Raw genomic sequence first — 27,072 nt, 5'->3', positions numbered from 1 at the left:
ACACACTGTTTGCAAAAAAAGAAAAAAAAAAAGGTAAAAAAATGGTAACTGCTGCACTTAGAAAGGCACTGGACACAGAAAACAACTTCAGAGTTTTGGGAGCAGAGAAGCGGATGCTCGATTAAACACACACACACATGCACAGAAATGTGTTTTAGCAAAACCGTACACTGGCTCTCACTGTTGATCTCATCTCTCTCCTGCTCTCTCATACACACTTCTTAAATAAAACAGCCGCAATAAAATTATATAGCGCAATCTGATACATTGGTCCGTCTTTCACACATGGCATTATCCACACCTGTCCGCAGAGGAAAAAAAATGAGTACTCTCTGCCTCCCTGAACAGAGCCTCATATCTGCTCTCATGACAAGTTCCACTAAATGAGATTTCAGCCCACTGCAGCTTTTTCCTAGAGATATGCCCACCATTTCCCTCACACCACTAGGCACAAAAAAAACCCGACAACAATTCCTGACAAATTGAAACATTATTTTTTTTGCACCCCTCAGAGAAATGGCTGTACTTAGGAAAAAAATTATGAATATGACACGAAGTGAATCGTGTTTGTGCCAGGAGGGACAACAGATAAAAAACTAGAGGGAATACACAGAAATGTTTTTTTTATTTTCTTCAAATGTGTTTTTCACTTTTGTTCATCTGGGCATGCCATTCAATGGAGGAGGGGGAGGAGGCATGGGAGACAATAGTAATTCAACTGCTAAATTTAAAATTCAATTTATGAACTCCTCTCCAGTGTTCTGACTGTCATGAGCTTTTTTTTTCTTTCTTTTTTTTTTTTTTTTGCAAAACAAAGCCATTAAAACAGAACATGGGTGAAATTACTGTGGGGTGAAACCTGCTAAATTGCTTTTCTGAGCTCAATCGACAGCATTTTTATGTTGCGAAAATAATTTTACTCCTTCTCACTTTAATGTGCTAAGTTGTTAATCAGAAAGAGACAAAATGCTCGACACAAAGGGCTTGGATACGTGGATTATGAGACACACACTGGGATCAAACAAACATAAAACAATATTGGTAAATGGTTATTATTCCAATTTCATTTTGAATGCGGGGATTGTTTCAAAAAAAAAAAAAAAATCCTCTGATTTATCAGCCGTGGTGAATGAACGTGTTTGAGCACGCACACACACAGACACACTAACACACACACAGAGTAATTCACACACTGTGTCCCTGTGGCTATTGCTACCCTTGTCCTTCACACTAGATGGCCAAATCATCACCTGTCTGCATCAGTCCTTCATTTCAGATATTTACAATCCATACACACACACACACACACACACACACACACACACACATACACGCACAGAGGAAACGCTGACAGAGACAGGCTCACCCACTAAGCAGGTGTAGCAACAACACAGTGAGATCAGTGCTGCTACTCTACAGGTATCAGCCTATAGGGCTATAGTGTCTTTATACAACAACACTGTAATAAAAGATGTTCCTCATGTGTTCTTTATGGGCTACAAGCTGCTTTATTGAGCGACGGCTACTCCAGAAATTGTCTGAACCTCAAAAGAGCAATTTAGTGAACTATTATGATCCCCTATATCACCTGGGGGTTTCATGCTGCCTCCAACAACAGCTTTTTCCTGTTGGACAGGTAACAGTCTGTATTTGTGTTCTACACCTCATTGTACTTGGCTGTGTGGATACTCCTTAGTCTTCAGTGTGATGTGCAAAAAAAGTACTGGATTCATTTTTTCAGCTATTATGCGTAAAGACCTATTTGGCACTCACATGGCGCAAATTAGTGCCATGTGAAAATGGTTCTGAGTATCACCTTAAGAAGATGCATCAAACCCGACTGTGTATGAAAATTAGCCCCAAGATGCCTTTTTGGTATTGATTATCTTCTCTTTTTCTTGGAGGGACTACTGCAGAATCCCAGCTTTTATTCCTGTGTAATGAAACCATTTTAGCCTGTGTGTATTTGTGAGGAGAAACAAATAAGGATAATTATTGTCAACGGATCCTCTTTATCCTCTGTGCCGCGTCTGTCTCTGGAGAATCAACATGCTACAGCCAGAGCCGGCTGGTCTGCTGGGACAATCAGCCTTGTCTTTTATGTTATTTATTTATACCATGCAGCAGAGCACTCTCCAATTCCTATTACGCTGCGGGGCCCGGCGATGCCTCGGCCTCCAGAACAAAGCTCGGCGTTTCAGGCTTGAAACCTTGTGCATTTGGGCCTACTGTTTCAAGCAGGGGAGGAAAAAAAAAACAGAAAGGGTGAAAAGAGAAAAGATGGGAGAGGAGGAGAGGGGGCGGGAGAAAGGGGAGAAGAGAGACTGCAGCAGTGGGCGAGTACAGATCGAGTTCCATATTAATGTGTGCAAATTCCCCCGCTCCTGCTGACTAAGATTAGAAAAATTAATTTCATGGATGCAGAGACAATACTGATGTCATCAAGCGGAGAGGAGAGGAGCAGCGTGCTGTTAACTCCTCCCTGCCCGGCCTCCATGAGGAATAGATCACTCTTTAGCATCGGTTCATCACTCCATTTCACTGCCAGGATTTAAGCAAGTTAACTAAACACTAAATGCTGACAACAAAACACAACACTTAGCCTTGACAGATCTTTTTTTTCTTAAATCAATTTATCCTAAAAAGAACAGAACTTGTTGTGTAAGTGTGTAGCGAAGTAACTGAGCTGCATGCACGGTGGTGTTCCCTTGTGACTGCTGCATTGCTAAGAGGACCCAATTCAGTGAATTATGCCTTGAAACACAATCTCATCCTGCATCTCAGTACACGCGCCTTGTTAGTAAAAAGTCTCGTAACGAATGACAGTGTGAAGAGTAGCACTGGTCCGCGGGGAGCTGGGTAGAGCCAAATTGCCTTTCCTCAGCCCAGTATGCCTGGATGGCACAGGCAGCTAGGCATGAAGGCTGGCTAGCAATGAGAAGCATGAAATCATCTGAAGGGGGAGAGGGAGAGAGGTGCGGGCAGTGACAGCCACAGAGGAGATGGTGGAGGGAAAATGTATACATACGCAGTGTATGTTTGGCAATGATGCTGAGAGTTGAGAAAGAGAAGGCAGACAGAGAGAAGACAGATAAGAGGCTGTTGTTATGCGTGCTTTTGTGTTTGGCGCGACACACATAATTGCTCGCTCTCCTGCGTTGTCCTCGGAGCTGCTGATCGGTGTGCCCTCTGCGTTTGACACCAATATTTACACCACACACAAACATACTCACACACACATCAGGGTGCTCAGAAACACACCCGCACCCTTCCAAACCCCCTCCAATGTGCATCAGGAAAAGTTGCAGAGTGTCGGGTTCGTCACGGCCAGCACAAAGACGTCATTAAGAGAGGGGAGGTTGGGAGAAATGGAAAAGAGGAGGGAGAGAAGGAGAAGGAGAGGAGCTGCTTCATCTGTCTCAAGTGAGATTGGGGTCACAGGGGTCACCGGAGCCCTTTTCCTTTGCTGAGACTAAGAGCGAAAGCAGCAGCAGGGACACACACACATGCACGCACAAAAAAAAAAAACCTCAATGACAAAACGAGATGCGCCTGACATGCTGGCGACACACCATTAAAGAATGAAAACAAATAAAATGCAATCGTCTGCAAACAGTAGAGGAAACACGTGTGGAAGAACAGAGACTGCAAATTTGACAGTCAAATCTCCTGCTGGGATGCAGTTTTCTAAAGAGGAGTGAATTTGTTTAGATTTACACTGTATAACAAGGAGTAGGATAGACTAATGGATATAAAAAGATAAACACATGTTGTAGTTAGATTTTTTTTTTAAACACTTTTTCCGGGCAAATCTGGTCAAAGAATTCTTAATTCTCTGCTAACACAAAAGGACTGTTTTTACATGTGCTGAGCATGTGTTTTTAAACCATATGGCAAACTCTGTTACAAATCAGCACTTCCCCTTGAAAATAAAAAATGTTAATGCTTTCAGGAAATAGTGGAGGCACCTCTAGCAGCGCTGTTTGCCTATTCTTCATAGAATGTGTTACTGATGGTGGAGGAGTGCAAGCGTTGCTACATTCTCAGTCTTTTCTTGTCCCTTAGTCCTGTACGCTCCCTGCCTGCCGTGACCCTGGGACAGAGGAGAGCTGCCGAAAAAGCCCATTTCATCTAAGGGCCATGGTGGAACGAGAGGAATGCGCTCCTCTCTAACTTCCCCAGCCCGCAGAACCCTGTGGAGAGACGCTGTTACACAACCAAATGAAAGAGAGAGAAAAGGGGCAGGAGGGAGGAAAAATAACAATAACTCCATCTGCCCCAAAGAGAGAGAACAGGCTATTTGAGTAAATGCACTGCCCTTTTGCTTCCCACGTCTCCCGGAGCCAAGCCGAAAATGCTGGTATTAAATATGCAGGCTAGATTCCCCCCTTTATTCAAGGAAATCACCACCTTTGCTAATGGAATGGTATTGGAGAGGAACTGCATTTCCACAGCTTGGATAATTATGAACGAGGTCCCGTATCGCCAAGTGTGTTTATGAATTAGCAATGGTTATTCATGATATTGTGCTCAGAGTAGGGTGAAAATACATAAGTGAATACTAAGCGAGCAGACCAACAGAAACGATGCTAAAGGGTCCTGAGGGGGCTTTCTCTGCCATCCATTAGTCTTCCCTGTAAGGCAAAGCTTAACAAGCTCCTCAGGCTGGGAGGCTGCCCATTGAAGGAGAGGGAGGAGAGTGAATTATGAATATGAAAGCTCCATCTAGTCAACAGTAAGTCCCACTTCCTGTTATTAAGCTCTTTTCCACCTTTCCTCCTCGATTTTGTTTGGCACTCCTGAAACACAGGTGTAGTATTCTGATTTTAAAAAAACATGTCTTTTATCAAAAAATTAATAAATAGCAAACATACTGTATCTATAAAAAGCAAGTTGTCAAACTAGGTCACACCCATGGTGCAGTTAAAGAGGCTCCCCACTAAAAACAAGGATTTACATTCAGGCTGTTTGTTTTGGAGCACTGCCCAGTCCTCCAGGGTGGAACCATCCATATTTCTCCTGCGGGTGATCCATCACTAAAAACAACAACAACAACAACAACAACACAAAAACACAAATAACAAACAGATATCCTGACCTTCCTTCCTCAGGCGGATATTAGATACTCATTAAAAGTCACCTGAAACAATTTGAACCAAATTGATTTCATTATCGGACTCGGCACGACACACAAGGCCCCCACGTCTGATAGCTCAGCGGGAACTTTACAAAGTTAATTAGAAAAAAATTGATTTTCATATAATTTTTTCCCCCTTCGCTCGACCATCATAAAGTGACATGGAGAGGGGCCTGTTGATGCACGGCGGTGGCGATGTTCAGTGTGGATACAAACACAGCAGGTTAGGGGTTTGAATGTTGTCACTGGAGCCTGAAAATTTATATCAGCTTTCAGTGGTAATAGAAGAGGGAGTGTGTGTGTGTGTGTGTGTGTGTGTGGCTATGATAGATTGTGTAATACCATATTATGGTAGTGTTCTTTCCCCCCAAACCCCCTTACACCAATATCTCTTAACCTCTTCACCTCCTGCATGCATACAATCCAACACACACTCCACTGGCACCCCACCTTCTTCTTCCCCACACCTCTATATAATAGCCATGGCAGCAGCAGTAGATGTGGCCTTAATTTTCTCCTGTAATGAATGTGAGCTTCCACTCCTCCACCCTGCTGTGTAGGCTTCCCCAAAAATGGGCTCCTCAACCTTGGTTAGGGGCCCTGGAAATAGGCTTCCCTCCTCCCGCAGCCCCTCCAGGTCACCCTCTGGGAGGCCCCAGGCTCTGTGAGCCCGAGCCAGGCCTCCCATCTCCCGGGCCCTGACTGGGAATCAATCACTGAAGCTGGCTGGGAACATGAGGTGGGGGAGCTGGGTCGATCAATGAGAGGCTCCAGGCCTGTGGGAGCCCTGATGCATGGCCTGACTGCATATACACACCCCTGACTCACACTGAACTCCACCATTCACTCTTATTATTGCTAAGCCCCAGGGCAGCTATGTTTATGGTGGACTGACTGTGGCAGACTATATGAATAACATATGACAGAAAAAATTGAGTGATATTTGCAACTAAAGGGCCCTAATTGGATTTAAATATGATCACACTGAAAATGACTGTCTATATACATCTCCTGCATGGTAGCCATCCCTTTTTAATTTAGTTAGTAAATTTCTGAGCTTTCATTAGCCTCATTTGTGGTTGCACTATGAGAAAATAAAATGAAACAACAGCCAAATAAATCTCATTATTTTCAAATTCAGCATTTAGTAACAGTGCAACCACCTACAGAATCTACATTAGAATAAGTCACTATGTGGCCAGAGTAAGTACCCTGATCATGAGTTGTTTTACACACTGAACCTTGACCGACCTTTTATGTTCAGGTTTTTATTAAAGGCCAGACATATTAAAGGGATACACATATTTCCCAGGAGAGGCAGCAGATCCTTTGGCTGCAACACACAGATTTCACCATGTGTCCAATTCTATGAAAAAAGGTATGTGTGTGTGAATATCTATTGTGTGTATTTACCCACATGGCAATGTACATGGGAACCAGTGTATACCATATATTTTTTACATTTTTTTTTACTACAGTTGCTAGTAAAAATGATTTTGAAAACAATATGATTAAAGTATATTTGTGAATATGAATGTGTGAACACGAACACACACACACACACACGATTATATTAGCCAACTGTAAATGCACAGCATGTCTGTGAATGTCTGCCAGTATCACTAAAACATGTGTATAAGTATTTTGTGCATGCATGTGTGTGAGTGTGTGATCAGTGTGTACCATCTGTGTCCAGATGTTGCGTAGAGAGCAGGCTGTGTGGACAGCCAGACAGTTGGCAGGCCTTCTGACAGGCCTGTGTTCCTTATTGATAGAGGGATCACAGAGAAAGAGGAGTCAGCCGTGCTCAGCTAGACCACAATATTGTCCTCTCTGCTGTTATTCATCCCAGTCAGCCAGGAGAAAATGGGATGTTCTGAGCCAAGTTTATGGCTGTCAGATCTGGGCCAAATAGGAGTTGAATGGGTTTCAAACATTTGGAAAACAGCATGAGGAACGTTTGATTTGTCATACAGATGCAGCCAGATTCTTGTGCCAGAGCTCAAGAATTTCATTGTATTTCAATTCTGACAAGGATTTTAATACAGATGACTATAAAGCTGAAGCTGCAATGCACAGCCCTGTGCATCGGGATGAACGGCAGCATGGGCCAACATGTTGGCGGAGTGGTTAAACTGGTTACTGAGTCTTTGTGGAGGTGAGATTGAGGCATGGTGCAGCATAACAGAAAATACTATCTCACTTTATCAACATGTTTGCTAAACCCAGCAATCTCTTTGTGCTTACAAAAACAGAGTGAATCAAATACATCAAATACTTTAGATATCAGAAACCGTTATCTAAAGTATAGATACAAATATGTTATAGAATAAAACAAATTTGCCAGAACTACAATAATCTCAATGCCTATGACAGTAAAAGCTTCAATGTGTAACAGTAAGGGCTAACTTGCACATTACCCCAGTTTCTCTACTTTTTAGCCTTTATAAAAGGTATCTGTTGACTACTTACTTTCCATTATTGCCTTGCAGATCTGTCTCCCTGACCCTGCACCCTGTGCCATCTTTCTTCCCGGGCTCCTGCCAGAGTTATGGAGCAGGGCCGACGTTTATGGAGGGCAGACCCTTTTCCTGGAGCTTTGATCCAGAAAGCTCTATAGCCTATAGTTTTGCAGGGGTCATCCAGGAGGAGCCATGTGGGCAAGCAGTGTGTGTGTAAGTGAAAGCACATTGAGCTGTTCATTTTTAAGCAGAGCCTGGGTGCGGAGGCTAGTGCAAAAAGGGGCCTCGGAGGATTTGAAGGGGTTATAAGGTGCATGTTGGGTGTGTGCATGTGTCTTGCAAAGGCTATGCTCCTACCTACTTGTGCGGGTGTGGGAAAGGAAGACATACTCAGCGCTAATCCATGAGAAAACGACATACACACACACACAAATGAAAACAAGTGCAAAAAAGTAGTGAATCGAAGGCCAAACCCAAAAATTTCATCAGGCAATATCACGGCTCTCATATCTGTCATCTCTCTTTCATCAAACCCCTCCGTCCCCTATACAAATTATTCATGCCAGCAGCTAAATGTATTCAAACCATTCTGTTTACTTTATTACTCCACTTTTATTCTGCTCTTTTCCCCACATTTGTTTACAAGAATAAAAGCCTACTCTGACAGAATTATCCCCCTGCACAACAAAAATAAATCACAGCGCTTGCACACACATCATTCACATTCAAAGAGCACAGCTAAATTATAGATGGCCCCTTTCTCCCCAAATATGCATTTCATTAGCATTTCCTTCGCCTGTTGTCTTTTTTTCCTTCTGCCCGCCTGTGCGCACGACCCACTGATGTGTGTGCGTGTGTGTGTGTGTGTGCGTGTGTGTGTTTGACTAGAGAATGGGAACAGACTTGCAGCAAAGCAGGACGCGTCCCCTTTCCCAAGCCTAATTTAGGATTCAATTACAATACTCTTTAAAAAGCGTCGACTTCGCAATTAATTATTTTAAGATTAGCCTGACAGTAATGGGCCTCCCACCGACGCCAGCCAGCGCAAGACTGGCCGCCTGCACCCCAGGACCACTCTGTCTCTCCACACACACATATATATATATATATATATATATACACACCTTTCTCTCTCTATCCCCTTCATTCTCCACCTCTCCCCTTCACACGCTTAGCCTGCCTTCCCTCCATCTCCCTCTCCCAAGGAAGCAAGAGATAAATCTTCTTCCTCCTCACCTTCATCTCCCTCCCTCTGTCCTTCCTTTTTTCTACTTCCCCTCCTAGATGCATTAGACTTTCTTTTCTTTCTTGTTGTTTTTTTTTCCGCCTTTCGTTACTTTGCGTCGTGCTCTGATCTCCTTGGCGGCTGCCGCGGAGTTGATATTGCTTCAGTGCGGCGGACTGCTTTTTTACGAGCCACGAGGGCCTTCTCCCACGTCCTCCTGCGTCCCCGGGAAACACTGACGGATGAGCCCCGCGACAATGTGCACGCTTGCGCTCGTATAACACACATGTGCACACACAACCGTCTATCACCGCCGCTGCCAGGCGTAAGCGAAAAAACACGCCGCCCTCCTCCACCCGCTTTGATTGGAACCAAGCGAAGCATTTTTTTCTCCCCCTTCCTCTCCGCCGCTGCTGCTGCTGTTTTTTTTTTTTTTTTTTCTTTCCTCGTTTCGGAAATGAATGTCATCATCCATCCCCTTCCTCTCTCCGCTGCAAGTACCCCCCATCACCCCCGGGCAAACCTCAGCTGAAGCCCTCGATTCTGTTTATTTAAATATTTGATATGTAAGCAGTCATAAAATAAATGTCAGAAGAGGGAAAGGGAATGGATATGCGGGGTGTGGGGAAAGAGGCCATTATGGGTAATGGTTTCTGATGTATGCCACAGCCCTCACAGTGTAACCCCACCCCCACCATACAGACAGACCTGCACACGACGGAGCCGATAGACACTGAAGCAACAGGGGAATAGATGGAGCGAGGGTATGTACAATCTATACGTGTGTGTGCGTGTGTGTGGTGTATCTACGTGCACCGCAAAGGCAGACATACAACAGCTATACACACACACACACACACACACACACACTTGTTCAGCTAGCGATATGGAAAATAGGCCCTCCCATGCACAATTGACTTCTAATACATTGTATACTCCTCAAACCATCCATTTACCAGGCATTGCAATTTCAGGGGCCCTGAAAGCAGCACTTTGCAAGCACTTTGCAAAATACCTCAAAAAAATCTCTAGCCTTTACAAATGCTCTCTCTCACTCAACTGCCAGTTCTTCCACGTCTGTTAAAGTGACAACACAGCCTTGTTCCCTGGTATATTGAACATTTCTTTATTGACTTGCAGAGATTTCCATGTTGGACATGAGGACCCGGTGCTACCTACTGTTTAGACATCCTGCCGCCAATACCATTACAAATACACACACACACACACACCTCTCCGAATGCATGCACATGTGTAAGTCTCCCAGCTAGTGGCACCCAAAGGATTACACGGCTGTGACAATTTTGCCCAAGAACTGATAAAAAAACTGGAGGTAGGCGGGGTGAATAAATCAAGCGCAGCTGCTGAGAAAGAGACAAGAGAGAAAGAAAGAGAATCTTGTGGTGAACAACCTTGAATTTCTCCTTGATGCTGACATGCTAAAATATTGCAGATCAGCACAAAAAAAACCCTCCAATTAAGAACAAAAATCATCACAAAATGTTCATTAGCGCTGATGGTATATCGGCTTGGCATTTCAGGGCCTTTTATTCTCAGACCTTTGCCTAACAAGCTCCCTGGCCACGCCAAAGGGCTGCGGGAGGGGGTGGGGGGGGGGTGACATCACATCAGAGGTCAAAAGTCAAAGAGAGGTGTTGCCGGCTGTTGACCTCCATCACCTCTAAATGCTCAAAAGTGCCAGATCCCCTTGTGAGTTTCCCATCGGTCAGCAAACAGGAATGTCTGTATACACACCTTTGCCTTATAGAGTACATTTAACACACCACACACCCTACACCACACCCTAACTATAGCCTTAACATTCATATTCAGTTATATAAAAACATTTAATGACACTGATTAAAAACATATACACACATTCCTGCATTGCTTACATACACACACACACACACACACACACACACACGTATACTCAACCTCTACACATTCTCACATACATCACACATGATCACACGACTGTTTCCCTCCCACTCACAAAAATGCACACCTTTCCATTACATCAATACACACACACACCTATAATCACCACATAGGTTTATGTACACATGTACACCTTTCCTAACACTTCACTGTTGCACACATATATACCTAAATCTCCTCTACACACACGCACCCTACTCTCCTCTGCCCCCTTCAGAGTCTGGGTCAGGGTGCCCTCCAGAGCGCCTCGCCCTCTCCACTGTTAATTACCACTAATTGGCCCCGCTCGTTTTTTCCCCCCCGCTATAATGGAACCATTCATCTTTACTACTTAATGAGTAGGCACTGTAGTCACCAGCCAAGGTCACCCACAACTGGCATCCAAAAGACAGAATAAAAAGAGATTCGGAAACAATCGGAGGGGGAAAAAAAGAGGCAAGACAGAACAGCAGAGAGAGATGGAGGGGTTGTTTATATGCTTTAAACAACCAGAGGAGAAAATGTGAATTTGCAGAAGTTTCCACACATGACTCTGCTTTTTGGAATGTGTCCAATGTGTTAAAAAAAAAAAAAGTTGAGAAATGTCTGGGAGCTGTGGGAGCCTGCAGTGTCCAACGCAAACCACAACACACACAGGGAATTTCCAAAGACAGACTAATTAAAATACCCGTTATGCGAGTGAAAACAATGGATCCCTCAAAACAATGCTGAAAGCGCAGTCTCGCGCAGTCAAACCGAGCTGTAAATATAAAATGTATTTTTTCAAAATGCAAAAAGAGCCTCTTCTCCGGCTCATGCACACATAATTATCAAAACAATCACTCCGAGTGGCAGCACAGACTCCAGCCCCAGCGGGTGAGAGGGCAACATGTTAGCTGCTTCGACTACCATAAAACATCTAATTAACGCTGAATGCTTTAAATATTAGCCCAGTGGTTGCTTTGTATTCATTTCTGTGGTGGTTCCCAAAAGAATGCAAGTTACTGTTAGAAAAATTGGCCTCATTACTTAAGAAAATAGCAAATACAACTATCTTTTCTGCAAAATCGTGGAGATTTTAGTGATAAAATGCCATGAAAATATATTCTGAAATGCCCATACTAACACTGGAGTCAATTTAACTTCAACCTTCTCATAAGGAAAAATCTGATTCTAATACACGCTGAATTATTAGAAGTTTTCACAGTAAACAACAGCGTTCACACATGCACCCAGTGGTCAGCAGGTCGGGCAAGACAGCAATGTCTTCAGATTCTCTAACTATAGGAGCAATATAAGCTGCCAGTCTTTGCCTCAGGTGGAGCAGAGGAATGTTTCAGGTTCAAGCATCATAATTTGTCCTAGCAAGTAATGCTAAAATCTGACAACCAGCCACTTTCCTTGGAAACATCTTTCCGTAAGAGAAGTCATACTGTGTTGTAGTTCCTCCACTCAGTCTCAGAAGCACGAACAGCCATGTGCTCCTGCAGCGCTGTGGCGATCAGCCTGGCACGGAAATGTTTGTAAATGGGACAGTTGTCTATGGATTATGTTAATGTGGTATTCCACACTCCCCTCTGGCATGTGTCTGACATTACAGTAACCTTTGCATGTTTAGCCAACAGTAACTATAGATGTTCATTGAGTAGGGAGACGGACACGCGCGCTCGCACTTAGAAACACACAGAGACACGCAGGCACAGTTGCGCAGGGAGATTAGCTGTGCACAGCAAACATCTGCTCCTCCGAACCGCATTGATATCCTTTGGAGGAATTAACATCTTAAAGAAATAAGACATTTAAACTCCAAAATAAAGTTCACTCATGTTGTCGATATCTAATCCAGTTCATCCGGTTTGTGTCAGTGGAGTGGCTGGAATGCAGAACACAGGTCTGGCCCTATCAGAGGTGCATAATGCAAGAAAATGAGAAAAATACCAAGACTAAATATCTCTACTCCACACCCACTGCAACACATTACAAACTAAATTACTAACATAACATCTTCTCCCACATACAGTTTCTCCAGTGACCAGTGTCAAATATGCATATGTGTGTGTATATCACTGTGTGAATACTGTATGTCTTTGGAGGAGGATGTGGTGTGAAGTTGTTTCCTAAATTGCTGTGATAAAATTGATCTAAATGAGGTAGCGTTCAGCCAGGAGTGACCACTGGTGTCCTGCTGTGACCAGTGTCTATAAATCAACAATATATCCACACACCAGCTCTGCTCACACACATACTCACTCACACACAGACACAGACACAAACACACACACAGAGTAAGCTGTAATAGACGATCCTAGGTTTGGTAGGAAAGGAAAAAGATGAAAGGAGCATGTTGTGGCTGGGAAAATACATGGTTGACCAGTCAACACAAAACACTGAGAGATGTGCACACATAAGTGTATATTTAAGAGTTTGTGTGTGTGTGTGTGTGTGTGTGTGTGTGTGTGTGTGTGTGTGACAGAAAAGGTTAAAGAAAAATAAAGGAAGTGGGACTCTGAGAGAAAAAGAAACGACCTGAAGAAACAGACAAAACTCATTAACAGAAACTCGGCGCGTCGTCTGTGTCCCATCGTTTTTCTATTTTTGTCTCTCTGTGCTTCACAAACGACAGACAGCGCCTTGCTGGTGCTGTTTGGTTGTAGAGTTTTTTTTTTTGTAGCTGAGCAAATTGTCCCACCGTGCCAACGCTGATTAGGATCAACTCAAACCAAACAGCAAGACGTGTGACTGGAGTGCACAGTCTACAGTCTGGAAACAGAGAGGAGTGCAGAGGCTTTGATGTGTAAAGTGACAGATGATGGTGATGATGATGATCATGTTGATGATGATCATGATTTTCTCACAGGCATGTGAGAAGACGGAAGGATGGTAGCGGCATGTGGTTCACATGTGAAGTCACATACACACATATACAAATAGGTTTCTATGTGAACTAATGTGGTTACTTATTGTTACTCTCTGTAATAATAAACACACATAATGAAACACAAACCGCTTAAAAACATCCTCTTATGTCTTCTTGCAGTAAATAAAAAGACATGAGCCTGGACTTAAAAAAAAACAGGAAAATCTGTGTTCAGATTTGTATCTAAAAATGCTTTCACCCTTTCCTCTACGCTTTTTTTGAAATGTGCTCAATTTGTTATAAGTTGTTTTTGCTCAAGGTAAGCAGAAATTTCGATAATATATAATCATACAAAATCGAAAAAACGAAAAAGATATTGTGCAGCAAGAATAAATTCTTACAAATAAATAGGATAATCTGACAATTATCCTCTTCTCTTCGCTTTTGTATAGCTGAACTGTCGAACCATTAGTTCTATTATAAAAAGAGGAAAGCAATGCAGAGTTTGGTTGGATCTTAAAAATGTCATGCTGTGTCTTTGAATTGGAATTAATTGCAGCAATCACAAAATTGCTCATTTCTGGAGGGACTGACCCGCATGTTTCCCATTTCCTCAGTTGCTGGCCAGGGAGAATACGAAGGAAGGGAAGGCAGCAGTTACTGGAAGCAGGGCTGTGTTTCAGTAGTGGCCCCTGGATCTGTTCAGTATAGTGTATAAATATTCGATAGGATATGCTGGCTGTCTAAATACCTCTGAACTGACTGCTGATCCCTTGGGAGACCTAGCAAGCTACTGAGAGCCAGGGACAGAGAGGCAGATAAAAGAGGAGAGAGTGTATTTGAAAAGAAAACACAGCAAACAAAAAGAGATGGCTTCGAAAGTGGAAATAATATGTGCAGAGGACCATCTGTTTAGTAAGTATATAGCTAACTACCATACATTTATTTTGCAAAGAAATTCAGAAAGAAAGAAAGATCACCCCTCCTCTGACATGGAGAAGGAGGGGTGTGCCCTCCATTCAGCAGCTCCACGTGGCTAATTAGCATATGTGAAGGTCAGGGTGGTGGCGGTGGAGGGGTGGGTGGGGGGCTTTGAGGCCGTCACCACAGCACCCACCGCCATGAGCTCTGGCGCTCTGCCAGCCACACACACATACACACTATTAAAGTGAGGAAACCCAATATATTTATGCGTGTGTGTTGTTTGGGGGTGGGGGGGACAACAACTCGTAAATACTTCTTTTTCCTCGCATCGTTCACAAGGCTGCAGCAGGGTGAGATCTACAGGGAGAGGATTTTAACTATGCTGACATTTGCCAGAGTTCAGATGCTCATTCTCTCTCTCTCTCTTTACTCCCTCTCTCTCCCTCCCTCCCCCTCTCTCTCTCTCTCTCACTGTGTGAACTCCGCCAGGCCCATTCCTGAGAAGTCAGCAGCCCTCCATGTGACTCACTTCAAATATCGCCTACATTTCTGCATCTCTGGCCTTCCTATACTTTCTCTGTCTTTGCTTACACAGAGAGGAAACAGTACAGTCTCCATGCAAGTATGTTTATGCAAATCATGACCTATTGAGACAGAAAAAACAAATGGAGATTCAATAAAATCCTCACAAAAAGAAACTAATGAAATTACACTTATGGTCAATGTTTTAAAAAAAACTTTTTTGTAATAAATACAGTAAATATCAATGGAAAACGCATTTGCTCAATAAAAAATGTCATAAGTATCAAATTTGCTGCTACTGTGCTCATTCTGAATTTGTGATTACATGATTGTTCTGAAACTAACAGGAGCGTTTCTTTGTTATGGTGTTCTGGTTACATGAAATTCAGTCAGTATACTCAGTTGGTCAGTTGGAAGAAGAACAATCAGCTCTATTAAATTACTGAAGGACTTCATTTTTGTTGGTGTGTGTAACTTAAGCCTGTTTATTATAGTTAAACTCAGCTGATATGGAAGAGAAGTAACTTGGAATTTGGAATTTGTTTGCTGTGACATTTTTAAAGTTTCCTTTCTTTTTGATAGACATGTGGCTATAGAAGAAACAAAATGTGTTGACAATCGTTGTTATGTTCTGTATCTATAGCTGCATACCAAACCTGTGATAAATCCTACAAATCCCAGAATGCCAGAGGATGGCTGAGGATGAACAGGCATTCTGAGGAGAATCCAACAGAGCTGACGCAGACTAAATAAGGCTGAGAAATGAAACTGAAAAGGCAACCAAATCAAATCCAGAAGGTCTTGGACTACAATACCTCATCCACACGGAAAAGTCAAATTCTCCCATATGGACAATTAATTTTCTTTCCCAAAATTGCTTTGGTTTTGATTTTTCTGCTCCCTCCTGACACCGACAGTTCAGATAAGACAGAGCTGAGAAACAGCTGACACCAAATCAACGCCTGCACACAGTAATTAAATCTTTCTTCAGGGCGTTTACACATCAACTTTTGACTCCAGGGGATGTTATGAGTGCACAGTGGGGCCTGGCAGAAAAACTACAATTATTTTATTAGCCAGATAATAATAACATGAGCTTATGTCCAGTGATGCAACTGGACAGTTGTTTTTTTTTCATATATGTATTATTATTTTTCAAAATCAGACTTAATTGGCGTTTTGTGGAAACCACATGCAGACCAGGGATAACCCCGGCCTGCCAATTACCTAAGCAGGCTCTGTGTTTCATCCAAGGAGGATGAAAAACGCTGCGCGGGGTCCTTATCGGACGCAACAGAGCAAATTAAAATTTCACTCTAGTGTTGCTAATCAGCACTGCGCTGGCTGGCCAAGACAGAGATGTAAACAAAACAACATAAACAAACGACTGACGGGAAGGGGCAGAAAGCAGGAGACAGAGCGAGAGGCACATTGTGAGAGGGGCAGGGTTGAGGTTGGACTGCTTAGTGCTGACGAAGGGGCTTTAGCCTGCTCCTGCCTGTATACACACAGAGAGACAGAGAGAAGAGACACACACTCAAGGACACACATGAGAACACATTTTAAACACACACCCAGAATAAAAAGAAGCACCTAAAAAGAAGCACAAACACACAGACACACACATCTCTGCGTGCCCATTTCCTGACCAGACCTCATGGGCTGTCCGTCCGATGCAGAACATGTACCATAAATTAAATTCCAGCAGCCACAGTCAGGCCCATCACTATGCACAAGGCTCCCTGAGATAGCCGCATAATACAATGTGACATTGATGCATAGCTCCCATTATAAAGTCTTTGTTCGTATCACACTAATAATTCATAAGAGAGAAATGTAAACAGTATGCACTGGAGAGCACTGCGAGCAGGGATCATTTCAAGGTAAGCACATCACCAAGGATGGGATTGGGTCTAGTCTTTGATATGTAGAACTACTGAGCTTTGATTTCGATTCAAAAAAAACAAAAAAAAAAAAACAAAGGCAAAAACACTGAGCATAATAGTGATAAATTAGTAGAAACTGTGGATATCCATTCATTTTTGTTTTATTAGGTCAGATTTTAAATGAGCTGCTGCTGTAATTATCTAAGCAACAACACTCTATTTCCAACTTGCTAGGCCCTCATTATTATGTACTAATTACTTTTATTGTTCTCTGTGTGTATTGTGTGTGTTCTGATTAGCGGATAACAGACAGATCCTTGTTACTCATATAGGAAGCGACAGAAAATGCTGTTTCATTTATGATATAAGCTTAAATAAGTCATTTGGATTGCACATATTCTCTAATATTACTGCTACAGATACATACTGTATGTGATGGAGGAGAAACATACACTGAGTTGGCACAGTGGATTTAAAGCTGCAAACAACATTCAGGCAGAGGGTCACAAACTCAACACTGAATATTGTTCTGATTTCCTTCAATCAAATAGGCCATGGTAATTTGAAAAACTGGGACAATGTCATTGTGATGGGAGAGCAAATTCAATACACACACCTCTAAATACCATATCTCATGTATCTCTGTTACACAACATACACACACAAACACACTAAGAGTGATGGAGCTCTGTCTTCATTCTGGTGAGTGGCCAGACAAGGGGGTTGGGGGGGGCAGCGGTGTAAATGAGGTGCACTCGTTTCGCTCGCAGCTTGCTCCTGAAGAGAGGCAGTGGGGAGGGAAATTGAATTTGAAAGAGGGGAAACTGTGCCAACAGGTGACAGAGGCGTGCTCCGACCAAACGCACTCTGAAGTGAAGCGCAGTCATATCACGGGGCCAATTTGGAAGGCAGTATTATGCACTACACCGCTCGCCTTTCTCACACAGCCTGTCAGTGCACAGGAGAGCTGTGCTGCCGCTCCAAATATGAATTAAACATAGGCCTTTTGTAGCGTGAATATACTGCTGCTGAAATGTTGGTAGAGTCAAGAAGAAACACAGTAGCACATGCACTTACTCCTAAGGTGGAAAACTGAAAAAAGAAGAAAAAAAACCCACAAAGATTTGCAGCATAAAATGTTAAATGTAGGATTTCTTTAAGGGGCTGATTTGTTGGAATTATTGCCACTAATATAGTGGCTCCTAAAACTGCATGCTTTGACTGATATTCTATCTGAAATTCATTAAAATGACTATGATACATATCTATATTTACCCAATACACACAATCAGTAGTTATTATTATAGCGAGGAGTGTGATTTCTGTAGGTTTCTGGTGACCGTCTTATCAGCACATAATTTGCTACAATCAATACCACAGCGAACCCTCCCACGCTGAAACATTCACTTCATTTCCCCAGCATCCAACGCAAATTGCCTTTGATTGAAACAATGTAGGCTAATGAACTGCTTTTGTTTTGCAAGAGGCAGACAGTATAAGCTATGCTCAACCACCTAGCCCTCCAGTCGTCCAGATGTGCCATCCAGCAGTGCGCATAATTTAGTGCATCAAAAACAACTGCAGGATAATGGCTCTTCTGGAGAAACACTGGGATGTTTTGGTTCAGAGTTCTGAACTGGCAGCTCCTCACTCCCCTGGCTGCAGATCTGCACACTATTGACACCAGAAGTATTTCGGCACAGGGCTCAGGGACACCCAGGGACTCTTGAATGTAGTCCCTGAAAACAGGAGGAGGAATAGTTGAATAATTAGCAACACTTGCTTCCTTTCTTCCACTGTTAGAGCTCCACTGCCCTCAAGCAAGGCATTCAACCCCAGCTGCAGCAGTGCCCGACAGAAAAAGTCAGCTTCAGGGGATATTATGTAAAACTGTGGTTGTGAATAAAAGTGCTTCGGGAAAAAGTGAGTCTTTCCTTGTATTTCAAAATGTTAAAGTACAAACAGTCTTATGATACATTAACATCATATGTAAAAGATAAAGATGCCAGACAATTTCTGTATATTCTGGATTTATATCAAATAGAACAAAAACTACAGGACATTACTCATAACTCTACATGAAAAGAAATCTATTTTTCACAGACGGCTGACACTGCAGTGTTTTTGTATGTCTGTTCAGTGAGGAACAATTATGAGAACAATCACCAATAGCAATCTAAACCTTCATAAAACTTCCAATTATTGCGGTGGACGGCCTCCAAGTCTGGAGTATTCCCATAAGACGTGAATGCAGCATCACCACAGCGCCATGGCCAAAGATCACCTGCAAGAATCCTCCTTTTTTTCCTAAGTGCAGTCTGCCCAGCGGGGCCACAGGGAGCCAATCAGATGGCAGACTGGGTGTCAACTGTGAGCCAGGAGTACGGAGGAGCTTTTATCCAGTTTACCTCCACTATTCAAATTGTGAACAGAGCTGCATGGGAATAAACGAGGCGCACAGAAGCGCTCCAGCTCGATGCGGAGCGCACTGAGAGTGAGGACATGCGGTCTGTGCACGGCCGCGGTGTCCGTTTGATTTCTCAAATCGGTAAAAGGTCAGGAGATTGAAAACATTATGGAACGTTAGCTTTTCTTATGAGCATTCGTGTACATTTTTCTATGGAAATATTTTTACTTTGTTCGACGAGCACCTCGAATACAACACGTCCTCTAAACAGGGCGTTTCGCAACGTGTCTCACACCACGTCGGCAGAGAGGTGAACCTGCTCAATATAAACGTTGAATTTTAAATTCACTAAAACTAAAAATGAAACAACAGGGATAATATACAAGTGAAATATAAAATACTGAAATGTGGTGATAGAAACACAGCCTATTATTTATTTTAAAAAAAAAATAAATGCGTCTATGATTTTTATAAATAAAAGTGGAGTTCCTTCCCCTTTTCTGTCATACTAAAGCCCATGTAGGTCTAATGTTTGACACACGTTTACACAAGTCAGAATTATGTACGTGTAATGGCTTTTCCTCTGCATAAAACCCCCTGATAAAAAATATCATCTCATTTATTTTCATATTGGCATATAATTCACCAACAAACTTCAGCACATACTGGACCTTGTCCGAAGCACACACGCATATTTATGGTCAACAGAAACATACACACACACAGACGGGTGCCACATCAGTGCTGTAAAACTCCAGTTCACTGATGCGCACCAAAGTTCCTCAAACTCACCTGCGTCCTACCGAGGCCTTGCCCCCCGTTGCCCGGGCTCATTGAATGAGGGTGGTTTCTCTGTTGTCCTCCCCAACCGTGAGTCGATGCGGCTCCATACTGGGGCCCCACGTCTTTCCCCAGGCCCATGCCGGCTTGCTGCTGAGCCGTGGGACCACTGTAGTCTTGATAGGCACCGCCATAACCCCGCATCATCGGACTGGGGGACGTCAGCAGCTGGTTGAGGGTCGGGGTGGCCCCTGAGGGATGCTGCTGCTGAGTTTGTCCCGGAAACCTCTGAAAGCTGCCCGAACCGGCTCCCAGGGGAGACTTGCCGTGGCTTGTTGATGAGTTGCTGCCCATCATCATGTTCCCAGGTTGCCGGCATCCAGAGGGGCCCATCATCCCGTAGGCCCCGCCGCCGTAGCCCGCCCGGTACCCCGGGTACTGGTTGTACTGGCTGTTGTGGAACCCCGCTTCGTGGGAGTTCTCCAAGCTGTTATGCGCCGAGGAGTGCGTTATCCCCATCCCACTGCTTTGTTGCTGCTGTCCGCCATGTTGCTCATAACAGGGCCTTGGAGTGTAATAGTTATTATTAAACTCGGAGTTGTTACTAGTTGGCCCCAAGTTAGTGTGTTCATACCTGGTACCCGTCATCCTCTCCGCGGGTTTACAGGTGAGGTCCCCCTCACCTTTCCCAGGCATGTGCTGCTGCTGCGGCTCCCCCTGACCCCCCAACAGGTTCTCTTTGCCGCTGTGGTGTTGGTGATCCATGCCTCTGTCCCCACGGGGCCCCTGTCCGTTGTTATTGGCGGTATTATTACTTTGGATCTGTCGCTGCTGATGTGGCGCAAATTGGCCGAATTGCGGCGGCGGCTGCTGCTGCGGCAGCGGTTGAGACTGAGGGGGATCTCCGCTCCCCACACATTTCAGCTTGTGGTTCGCGATTAAACCCGTTTCCATCGAGGAAGTGGTTGAATTAGTCGACGCCGAGGCGGACGTAAGGTTATTCCCATCCTTATCGTGGCCGTCCGGAGCGTTGTGAGTCGTGGAAGTTGAATGGACCATGTTGAGCTCGTTTCGGCGGTGGTGATGGTCTACATTATTCAGAGTCCCATCTCCGGCACCCAGCATCGGTCCAGTTCGCTGTACGGTCCCTCCTCCTCCGCCTCCTCCGGATTTCCCCGAATTGAGCTCCGGACCCAAACCGCTGGATAATTTCTTATTTTTGTTATTAGTTCTGGTCGGAGCCGATGCCACTTGCGCAGCCATGGTCACTCCAACATCTCAGCGCGCAGTGACAGCAAGCCCCGGCCAGCTTTGCACACACAAAATAACACAAGACGGAGAGAAAAACACAAGCTGGGAGGTGAAAAATATATTCAGTGGAAAAGCAAGCTTTGTTCTAGCGCTGGTGTTGCTGTCGTGGTGGTAGAATGGTGCGTCAGTGAGGCTTCATGTTGAAAGTTTCTCTGCCAGGTTTAAACGAAACTTTTTTCCTTCCCCCCTCCGCCTCTCCTCCATCCCGGTTCTCGGTAATATGTAGCAGCGTCTCCCGGAGCCCTTGTGGCCCAGCATGGCATGAGAGAGAGCGGGCTCTACCAGCTTATCCACCTCCAGGGCTCCGGCGCGCCTCACATGGAAAATCCGGACTGGAGTAGGAAGCCATTACGCACGGTGCATTTTGTTTCTGGTTTTTTTACGATGCTTTGTAGGTTGATTTTACAATAAAAAAGAAACAGTGATTTGGCAGCATTGTTACATGACACGCATTTCCTTATTTTCAATATAATGTCAAGATTTCGTTCAGTAATTGCACGTTAAACGGCCACGGAATAACTCCTCCCCTTGAGGTTAAGGCGCATTTTATTTCTGAACAATCAATAACCGGAGATATCATGCATTTTCAAATTACGCGTGGAGGCTTCTCATCCGCTCCGCACAAATCCTTTAAATAAACGCACCAAAGGATGTTAACTCTGCCCGAACGACTTTCCACGGAGTTATCCAGATCAGATTTTCCCTATTCCCACCATCTCTGTCCCTCGGCTCAAGCCAGTTCTCTGCAGCTCTGACAGGAGTCGGACACGCAACCACAAGCTGTGCGCAATAATGCTGCCATCGGAATAAGAATGTAATCACACTTTATAGCAGCTATAACGTTGTAATATCTGTACCACATAGTTCATCGACTACCAGTCACTTCTTTTCAGACTGAAAAGGAAGAATGTCCCCCCTCAACCAAGAGGGATAGCATTCCTGCAATAAGGGGGGAAACCATGGAAATACCTCAACAATAAACTATGTAATATTCCTCAGAACTATTCGGTGTGATAAGATAAAAATTACCATTCAGTGCGATTAGGTCAGTATAAACTCACTGTAAGTCTCCATAGGAATGTAATATGAATATTAAAGCCTTCCTTCATTAGGGTCTTAAAAGGCTACATTCTTTAATTTCCTCCCTTCGATTTACTTTGTCAGAGACAAACTTGTCTGAAGTGATAATGACAATGAAATGGGGAGAAAAAAGAAAGAAAAAAAAAAATCAACCCCAGGCTGCAGTGTAGGACCACACAAAACCAAAGTCTACAAGATATGCTCTCCCATCAGTGGTATTCAAACATGAATGTAAAATAGTGCTTAGTAAAAGAAGCCGGGGTGTCTGTTGGGACTTGAATGAGCAGAGGGTCCGCTTTGATGAGATCAGATGCATTTGATCAACAGAGGGAGCTGCGGATGAAAGAGGGGTGGGGGTGGGGGGGGTTGGTGGGAAGAGAAGGATTTGGGGATGAGAGTTGTGCTGAGGATGGCCATGATAATGATGATGATGATGATGATGATGACAACTCGTGGTGGGAACGCATGTGAGGAAGATGATGCTGATGATGCCAGTGGCAGAGGCAATGATGGTCACAGTAATGCTGATGACTACAGGGGAAGTGATGACCATATGTTTTCAACACCCGACTGCCGCTTTAGGTCAAACATGTTCAAAACAAGGAGGCACAATTCACTCTGCCTTGTACTTAGTGTACAGTGGAGGATAATTCACTGTGAAGCCATGTCCATGACAATGGGAAGACCCCTGCTGGAGATACACTGTTAGTACAAGTTAGAGCTTAAAAAAGAAAATATATATTTAAAAAAAACACAAGCAGAAACACACCTTGTGCTTCAGTAGCACTGAATAAAAAAAAAAAAGGAAATTTTTGCCCCATGTCATATGAGAAAAAAATCACAAATTTCTACTATCATATGACACCAAGAGGTTTAATCCAAATTTTCCAAATGGAAGCTAACTCACTGGAGACAAATAAAAGCAAGTGACATCCCCAGAAACCTTTCTCTGCCGTTTGCCTTTATGAGCCCATATGGCAGAGAATGAAAGCTATAACGCTGTTATGGTTCAACTACAAAGTCTCCATGGTGTTCACCATTCAGTATGCTCAGGCCCAGCCTATAGCATCAACATGAGCAGATGGCTCTTTATCTATAGGACAACCTGAGAAGACATCACATTTACATCACTCTCTGAGTGTGTGGGAGAGAAAATGCATAGGTGACTGCTGTTGGTGTGTGTACAAGTATAGACAAAACTATATCTACTTAAATGATCAAGGATTTCTATGTGTTAAGTGTCATCATCAGTAGTTATGTGCACCTTTTCTGATTAGAACAAGCCTCATCCACACCCTTCCTACTCTCTGTACTTTGTGCACATGACGATTCTGGCTCCCATCAGCATCCCAGATCAAAGCCTCAGCTCTGATCTCATCTAGAGCAACACTGAGGCTGACAGTGAGGGGACCTCAGGCATTAGCATATTCTATGATGGCGCCCGGCTTTTCAAGCCGTTGCCTCGGCTGCAGCTCTGGGTGTGCCGTGCTGTGGCTTTGCAACTCTAATTTCCCTCTCTCGCTCATTAAAAAAAGCCCACTGTTCTCCTATTAATTCGCAGACACACTGATCTGTTTGAATGGCGAGGATGGGGGGGTGTGTGTGTGTGTGTGTGTGTGCGGGAGGAGGGAGGTGGAGGAGGGCAATGGCTCAGCGCATTTGCATTTATGTTTAATTTATAACCTTCAGGGGCCCCCTGATGCAGCAAGATTGAAACAATAACTCCAGACAAACACGGGGAAGAGAGGAGGAGGAGCCGGAGGAGGGTGGATGGAATTAAAAATATACAGATCTGGGATGGTATGTGCTTTGAATATGTGTATGTGTGTGTGCATGTTGGCAATGATGCTGTTACAGCCTGTGCACACTGTGCATGCGTTTTTCTATGTATTCAATCGTGTATTTGCATCAAGGTGTATTAGAAACGCACATACACACACACACATACACACGCTGACAGAGAGGCATAGGTCTCCAATCCGCAGGGGGATAACATGCCACGGTGAGTGTCTGTCAGAAGGAGAGCTGGAGTCTGTTCTGGGGGGAGTCTGCAGGGATCTCCCCCTAGCAGCACAGCAAAGAACAGCACAGCACAGCAGACAGCAGCAGCAGCAGCACAAGCCTGGCCAAGCACAGAAAGTGGGTCAGCCCAAAACACACACACATGCACACCCAGATACACACACAGCTCAGATGGATGCAGCCCCGGTGTCACACTGTGGGTGTGTTTGAAAGAAAAAGAGAGAAAGAGTGTGCAGAGAGAGAATGCATAGATGATGGTTTGTGTACGTGAGAGGCAGCATGGTAGCATATTTTGCATTAGTGATGACTGGGGGGGGGTCTTGTTTAAGATCAAGAGTGGATGGCTAAGGAGTAGAAGGAGGGGGGTGTAGCTGGGACCAAAAAGCCAGCCAGCTATTGTGAGAACACCCTATGGAAGTGCATCAAATTGATCCATAGTCTTTTCATTTCAGGCTTGGGTAAATAACAGCATTTGCATTGATCAGTCTGCAAAACCAGGCAACGATGGGCTTGGGAGCATTCAGTATATGTGTGTGTGTGTGTGTGTGTGTGTGTGTGTGTGTGTGTGTGTGCCTCTTATTCCTTTCTGCTCCTTGCGGAGTCGAGGGCCTCACCAGAGCCCTACAAACGGCTATGATGGATAAAATGTTTTCAACAACACTTGAGAAGAGTGGATGCTATTGTGTCCGCCCGTATACTGAAACACAGAATCACAGAATTCCCAGGACGCGGCATGCTCTATTTATGTGTTATGAAAAACATGACTCAAAAGAAAAACGGAAAACAGCCATGCTCTACTTTCACTGTCAGCTATCATGTGAAGTGTGAAGAGGAGGAAGAGGATGAGAGCGAGATACAGACAGGGAGAGGCAGAGCAGAGGAGAGTGATTTTCTTCATCCACACAGATCCTATCCTGATGGTGACAGGGGACTGGGCTCTCAGAAACCCCCCACCCCTTATACCTCCATCCCTCCCTCCACCCGTCACCACTCCTCCCCTCCCCTCCCTCCCTTCTCCTGACTGGAGGAGTGTGTGAAGTGTCCCCCGAGAGGCACAGACTCAAAGACGGTATTTACAAGATCCACACTGAGCCCACTTTTAACTGCCTGTGAAGAACTTCTCCCGCCGCCTTTGATGTGCCAACCTAATGGGGAAGAGCTCGCCGGCAGTCATTGCATATGTTAGCGAGGCAACGTGAGCTAATCCGCTAGCATTGCAAGGTAGACTTCATGCTGCTTGCAGTAAGTGAACACTTCAAATGCTGTATAGCTTTGGTGCATTGCTGCCCTTGGAAAAAAATCCCTACTGGCAAACAGACACTGATGTGATGCGCCAACTTTTACAGCAAATTAGAGTCTACGGCCGCAAAAGACAAACACTTGGCTTATTTCATGGTGGACTTAGCATATTCAGTTCATTCTATATAAATTCATTCAATTTATATAGAATGTGATCATCAAGACTATGATAAAAACTTAATAAGATGTTCAAAATATAAACTTATGATTGATGTTATGGTTTTTAAATCCAGTTAATGGTATGTATATTAGCAGATCCTACGTCAGTGTTTTTTCTGGGGTTAAAACAAACTGCTGTGTGTTAAATCAGACAGCTTTTTGATTCCCCTGCCACTTGACATTTCCACCCAGATAGGATGAGAAACATCAACAAAGGAGTCAGCTAACCGAGCTCTCCCACATCTCAAAGCCTACTACAGCCTGCAAGTCTGCTTAAATCGGGTTTGCTTTCAGGCCTATGTGAGGCAAGAGGACTGATGCATCGGAGCAACTGGTGCCTCCCTGCCTTCTATCAATTGTAAGGTCAAAGGTCACATGATGCATTTGGGAACTCATTTTCTTAGTTAATCCACAACATCACACACACACACACAGAGGCAAATACAGAAGGGGAAAAAACAAAACAAAAAAAAAACACTGACGCTTGTCCAACTTAGTTTTATCTTTAACAACGGCGCTGAGAAGGAAGGCTTTCATAACAAACAGAGGCATTTGGAACGATTTTGAATTAGGCTAATTAGGTTTGTGTTTTGTTTGTTGTTCAGGAGGCATGATCAAAGTGATATTTCACCAATTTGTGTCAGTTCCGGAGGAGAGGAGGAAGAGTTTGGAGAATGCTGCCTATTAATCTCCTCAGGTTCGGCGCACTGTGCGTTAGGGACGGTAATCAAAACAAGAGAATTATGAATAATGAAAAGTGTTGATCAGAAATGAAACAAAACAGAAGATTTGTGCTTTATTAGTGGCTTATTAGCAACAGAATTGGACTCTACGTGTTTCCCATTTTCCTTTTTTCCAGCTCTTTAAAAAAAGGGGGGGGGGGCTTCAAATTCAATGCATGCTCAATCCTCCCCGTTCAGCCTGAGTAGAAGGAAAAAAATCAAAGGGATGTGGATGGCTTGACCCAGGAGCTCAGAGTCGGAGAGCAACCGGCTGTTTTGATATTATCTAATATTTATGAATAACTTCCTTGATATTTCCTTCGCTCCATGAAGCCGTCCGCTTTTACAGTGTTACACAA

General features: G+C 44.0%; 1 protein-coding gene across 1 annotated transcript in view; it reads right to left on the bottom strand.

The window, feature by feature from the left end:
* LOC108898039 (AT-rich interactive domain-containing protein 1B-like) overlaps nt 1-22,207 on the bottom strand; it is a 168,646-nt gene extending 146,439 nt beyond the window's left edge. The window contains 1 exon segment of the mRNA XM_051078138.1: nt 20,133-22,207. Coding sequence (XP_050934095.1) covers nt 20,133-21,383 — 1,251 coding nt within the window. The 5' untranslated portion in view covers nt 21,384-22,207.
* Nucleotides 22,208-27,072: the final 4,865 nt, after the last annotated feature.

This window comes from Lates calcarifer, linkage group LG19 (genome assembly GCF_001640805.2).
Source record: "Lates calcarifer isolate ASB-BC8 linkage group LG19, TLL_Latcal_v3, whole genome shotgun sequence".
Classification (NCBI taxonomy): Eukaryota; Metazoa; Chordata; class Actinopteri; family Centropomidae; genus Lates; species Lates calcarifer.
The sequence above is the reverse complement of the archived record's forward strand: the minus strand, read 5'-3'. Positions and strand labels throughout refer to the sequence as shown.